Source organism: Nicotiana tomentosiformis, chromosome 4, assembly GCF_000390325.3.
Source record: "Nicotiana tomentosiformis chromosome 4, ASM39032v3, whole genome shotgun sequence".
Taxonomy (NCBI): Eukaryota; Viridiplantae; Streptophyta; class Magnoliopsida; order Solanales; family Solanaceae; genus Nicotiana; species Nicotiana tomentosiformis.
The window spans coordinates 113097418-113103183 of NC_090815.1; the positions used below are offsets into that span (position 1 = coordinate 113097418).

At 40.3% G+C, this 5766-nt stretch overlaps 1 protein-coding gene across 1 annotated transcript; it reads left to right on the forward strand.

Moving 5' to 3' along the window:
• Window positions 1–418: 418 nt before the first annotated feature.
• On the forward strand, window positions 419–5384 carry LOC138910365 (uncharacterized). Its single transcript, XM_070201600.1, has 3 exons — window positions 419–938; window positions 3501–4220; window positions 4603–5384. Exons 1-3 carry the CDS (start codon window positions 419–421, stop codon window positions 5382–5384), a joined length of 2022 nt encoding a protein of 673 aa, XP_070057701.1.
• Window positions 5385–5766: the final 382 nt, after the last annotated feature.

Sequence of the window (5766 nt, forward strand, 5' to 3'; positions counted from 1 at the left end):
GGCTTCACAGAAAATCAACTCTAGATCAACTTTCATTAAGGTTGCTAATTCCAAGTTTTATGCTGATGTGGAAAGCATACTCGATGTTACCTTTGAAAGCTTTGAGCCAGTTACAAGGAGCAAAGCAAGCTCTTTAGAACAACAAACACTTCAAGCATCGTCCACTTCGAGCCCTATTGTCGGATCTTCATCCTCAAAAGGAACAAGATCCTCTATAAGCGCGACTTAAAAGGGGAATGATGTCGTCGAAAGGATAGAAAAGGTTCTTGCCCAACTTAGTTTATCTAAGTCCAAGAAACCCTTCAGGCAAGTTGATGATGATGACTTGAGCGCTGGATATACTCTAGCCTCAATTAATGCGACCCCTGAGCTCTATTTCAATAATGATCTATATCATTCTTCATCCTTTACGTCGATCATGCAAGCAATGGTTATTGAAGCTTCTACCATAGAAGAACAACTTGTAAATTTGACGAAAGCAGACGAAGGCTTGTCAAAGCACATGCAAGATCAAGATACTAAACTTTCCAAGTTAGCAAATACATTGGATAGCATAGTAGAGGGAGAATCCACACAAACACCTTTAAATCTTCATAGATCACAAGAGAAAGAAGATTCCTCCAAAAAGCAAGCAACGACGACCAAGCAGATTCAAGTCTCCGCTGAAGGCCTGATTCCCATTGAGAAATTAAAGGACTTCATCATGGAGTCTATCAAAGATAAGCGTGAGTCGTCCAGATTATCTCTCACATATGCAAAGCCGTACACGCAAATAATCAATAACTTGAAGATGCATGTTGGTTATCAACCTCCTAAGTTGCAACAATTCGATAGCAAAGGAAACCCGAGACAATATGTAGCACACTTTGTTGAAACTTGCAACAATGTTGGAACGTATGGCGATTATCTTGTCAAACAGTTTGTGCGATTTCTCAAAGGTATTGCATTCGATAGGTACACGGATCTCGAACCTGGATCCATTGATAGTTGGGAGCAGTTAGAGCAGGAGTTTTTCAATCGTTTCTATAGCACAAGATGCATCGTAAGCATGATCGAACTTACAAACGCTCATCAACGAAAGGATGAGCTAGTTATTGACTTCATCAACCACTAGAGGAGCTTAAGCCTTAACTTCAAAGATTACCTTCGCGAAACTTCTGGCATCGAAATATGCATTCAAGGCATGCATTGGGGTCTTCGCTATATCTTACAAGGCAGAAAGCCCAAAATATTTGAAGAACTTGCAACTCGTGCTCATGATATGGAACTAAATATGGCCATAAGTGACGACCAAGGGCTACTTGTCTTTGAGCCTTACGACGAATAAGAAGAACAAGAAGGCGAGGATGAGGGCAAGTTTTAATTCAAAAATGAAACCGAAGAGTCTATGCATGTCACTATGCTTCTCAACGCCGAGCTTAAACTGCAAGTTATAATGCTCCTCAACACACAAGCTTAAACTGCAAGTTATAATGCTCCTCAACGCACGAGCCTAAACTGCAAGTTATAATACTTCTTGGCACATGAGCCTATATAGTATGTCATGAATCTTCCTAAATTTGAACTAAATCTTTAAGACGTAAAGCTCTTCAAATTCGAGCAAAGTCTTCAAATTGTAAAGCTCTTCAAATTCGAGCAAAGTGTTCAACTTGCAAAGCTCTTCAAATTCGAGCAAAGTCTTCAAATTGCAAAGCTCTTCAAATTCGAGCAAAGTTTTCAAATTTTAAAGCTCTTCAAATTCGAGTAAAGTCTTCAAGTTGCAAAGCTCTTTAAATTTGAGCAAAGACTCAAGTCAAAAGCTCTTCAAAGTCGAGCAAAGACTTTAAGTCGTAAAGCTCTTCAAATTAGAGACAAAATTCAAATTGCAAAACTCTTCAAATTTGAGCTAAATTTTCAAGTTACGAAGCTCTTCAAATTCGAGCTGAATTTCAAGTTACAAAGCTCTTCAAAATTGAGCAATTCTTCAAGTTGCAAAGATTTTCAAATTGAGCAAGGCTTCAAGTTGCGAAGCATTTAGAAACATAAGCTAAATCTTCAAATCACTACGCTCCTGGACTCACGAGCCTAAACTGCATGTCATGAAACTCGTAAAATTTGAGCTAAATCTTCAAATTATCGTGCTCCTGGACGCACGAGCCAAAACTGCATGCCATGAAACTCTTCAAATTTGAGAAAAATCTTCAAGTTATAAAGCTCCTCAAAATACGAGCTTAAATTGCAAGTTACTACGCTCCTTAACGCAAGACCATAAACTTCATGTTACTCCTGGCCCGCAAGAGTATAAACTGTGTACGGTAAAAAAAAAACTCACAAATTCTGAACTACGGAATGACTTGATCCTCTTCACTGAGGTACGCAGGCAGCTTAAAGTTTCATTCTAAGTTCAGTCGTATGAGTTCAAAAATATGTATCACCCCAAACGTTGTTTGAATGAAGTATGATGGAATATAATACACTTGATTGGAACTTAAAAAATTGGGCTCACATGTATTCTTTCATTGAACTGTGTGCCTTATCAAAGATTTATGGTTCAATGTGGGCAAACCTCCATAGCAAATTGGCACGCCCAGTGGGACCAGTTCTGCCCTTCATCTATTCCTCCTGCAAATCGAAAACTACGAGTTTCAAAATTATCTGTTGCGATAATTGAGTACTTCAAGTCTCGTCTTCAAGTTTTGGCAAGCCTACACCCCAACAAACCTTGAAGTACGGGGCATTTGTAGACATTAAAATTTTAACGGATCAGCCTAAATCCTAAATTCAAGATACTACAAGACGACTCTTGATATTCTAGGAGTCTATTAGGGATGCTCGGAGGCTACTCTACCAAAACCCTAGCTTGGAGGCTACTCTACCTCAATCCTAGGTCGCTCCTATATAAAGGGTTACATATTCCCTTAAAGAATATCTCGAAAAGGGAGATCATCTCAGCAATGTCAAATATGTCTTGCTCAAAGTTTTAGCAACATTCAAGATCCAAATGGAGTATTGTTACATGCTTCTTGATCATCAAATACATCAAGAAGATGTATATCATCCTACGTTCGAGAAATACGCTGCTAAGGCCCTCGAATTGCGGATCACAAATCAGAGGGAAGAATCAAGGGATAAACAGAGTTGTAACCTGCAATGTTTATCAATAAAATCTTTTTTTCTTTATAGTTGTTTGTGACTGCAGTTTTATTTTTCTGCATAAAATTTATTGCAAGCAAATTGGCACGCCCAGTAGGACATCTTTCCAATTCGCACTGTGAAAGAACTTGGTATTCCCATGAACGAACTCTCAGAAAGTCGTGTGATGATCCAAAGATTCAACCAAGGGGGACAAAGAGACATAGGCGCGATCAGGTTGAGAATCACCACTGAAGATATGCAATCAAGTGCATGGCTGCATGAGATCGATGCAAAGACTTCATACAACGTCTTGCTTGGAAGGCCTTGGATACATGAGAATAAAGTGGTTCCATTTACCTACCATCAATGTTTGAAATACTACGAAGGTGAAGTCGAGAAGAAGATAATTGCTGATGACGAGCCATTCACCGAGGCTGAGTCAAACTTCGCCGATGCAAAGTTCTTCTTGAAGAACTGCATTGTAAACGATCTAAAAACTTATGATCTCATGAATGACGAGTCCACGACTAAGAGAGATGAGGTGGTTGCCGACAAAACCAAAGTTGTTGTTGAGAAGGTACACCCCAATCAAAATAAGTCTTATAAAGGGAACATTGTGTCTCACGGCAAGAGAGTAACTCCTCCACTCCAAAACGTCCCTAAAAAGAAGAAAGATAAAGGTGAATCATCTAATCTCCAAACTAACATGATAAAGGGGTTAACTTTTCCAGTCAAACGAATTGAGGCAGTAAAGTCGTCCTCAATACCGCTTGCAGGGTTTGTGGCCCAAAATCATTTGCAGAATGTGGCACTCCCTACTAAGAGAACAGGTGAAGGTTTTGATCCTAACGCTTATAGGTTATTTGCAAAAGCTGGATATAATCCTAATGAGCCGTCAAAGTTAGAGAAGCTACCATCAGATGTTGCGACGAGACAACTGCGTGAAGGTTTGGGATTCAAGCAACCCTCACCAGTGCACATGTCTATAAGAAGGGCGAGCAGCAATTATATCGCGGTAGAAGATGAATCTGCCGCTTCTAACAAGCCTTCTGTCTTTGATCTACTTGGAAAATCAACTGTGAGGACTTCCGTGTTTGAGAGATTAGGTCCATTAAAGAAGGGGAACAAGTTCCAGAGAAATTTTTAAAGCATAAGAAAACCCGCTTCGCCAAAAATTCAGAAGATATCTAAGGATTTCCAAAGTTTGGTTCCTTCTAGAATGAGGCGACAAACAAAACTTGTGGTTTCATGCAAAGAAGTACTAAAGGTAAAGCCATATATTGTGGTCTACACTAAGGAATGTGACGAAGATTAAGAAAGTGTGGGTTCTTCGTATCATGTTATTGTACAAGGCGAGAATGGTGTTCCATCTTCAATGGAGGATAATGCAGAATTGGAGGATGTTTCACCGTGTTATCACATATCCTTTCAACGATGGGGACTCTCAAAAAGATGAAGATGCGGAAGATGCTCCACCTTAACTTGAAGAAGGAGTGAAGACTACAGTTGATGTCTTAAAAGAAGTTAACCTTGGCACCGATAAAGAACCAAGGCCTACCTACCTAAGTGCTTTACTAGAAGTTGATGAAGAAAGCACTTATATTGAGTTACTGAAAGAGTTCAGGGATGTCTTTGCTTGGAGCTACAAAGAGATGCCTGGCTTGGACCCGAAAGTAGCAGTCCATCACCTTGCCGTCAAGAATGGTGCTCGCCCTGTTAAACAAGCCCAAAGGTTCTTTAGGCCGGACCTGGTTCCCTTGATTGAAATCGAAGTTAACAAACTCATCGAAGCTGGCTTTATTCGTGAAGTTAAATACCCACCATGGGTTTCAAGTAATGTCCCTATAAGGAAGGAAAATGGCCAGATTCGAGTGTGCGTTGACTTCAGGGATCTCAACAATGCGTGTCCCAAAGATGAATTCCCACATCCTATTCCAGAGCTGATGATCGATGCTACTACTGGGTATGAGGCAATGTCGTTTATGGATGGTTCGTCAGGCTATAACCAAATTCACATGGCACCAAAATATGAAGAGCTTACTGTATTTTGCACCCCCAAAGGTATTTATTGCTATAGGGTAATGCCTTTTGGCTTGAAGAACGCTGGTGCTACTTATCAAAGGGCTATGCAGAATATTTTTGACGACCTTCTCCACAAAAATGTTGAATGCTATGTGGACGACTTGGTGGTAAAATCAAGAAAGAGGGGCGACCACTTGAAAGACTTGAGAATGGTGTTTGATTGCTCCGGAGGTACCAACTTAGGATGAATCCATTGAAATGCGCCTTTGAAGTTACTTATGGAATGTTCCTTGGTTTCATTGTCCGACATCGAGGGATTGAAATTGATCAAGCCAAAGTAGATGCAATCTTGAAAATGCCCGAGCCTCGGGATATTTACGAATTGAAAAGTCTGCAAGGAAAGTTAGCGTACCTTAGGAGATTCATCTCAAACCTAGCTGGGAGGTGCCAACCATTCAGTCGCCTTATGAAGAAAGGTGTCCCTTTCAAATGGGACCAAGCATGTAGCAATACCTTTAAGAGCATTAAATCCTACTTGATTAAGCCTCCAGTTTTAGCAGCCCCTATACTTGGAAAGCCATTGATACTATCTATTTCAGCACAAGAAAGGTCTGTTGGAGCGTTGCTGGC

What these genes read in the sequence shown, in the direction of transcription:
- LOC138910365 (XM_070201600.1), top strand. Translation starts at nt 419, where the DNA reads ATGCAAGCAATGGTTATTGAAGCTTCTACCATAGAAGAACAACTTGTA. An exon ending in GTTTGTGCGATTTCTCAAAG is followed by an intron (nt 939 to 3,500) that starts GTATTGCATTCG and finishes AATACTACGAAG; the next exon opens with GTGAAGTCGAGAAGAAGATA. An exon ending in TTCCGTGTTTGAGAGATTAG is followed by an intron (nt 4,221 to 4,602) that starts GTCCATTAAAGA and finishes CTTAACTTGAAG; the next exon opens with AAGGAGTGAAGACTACAGTT.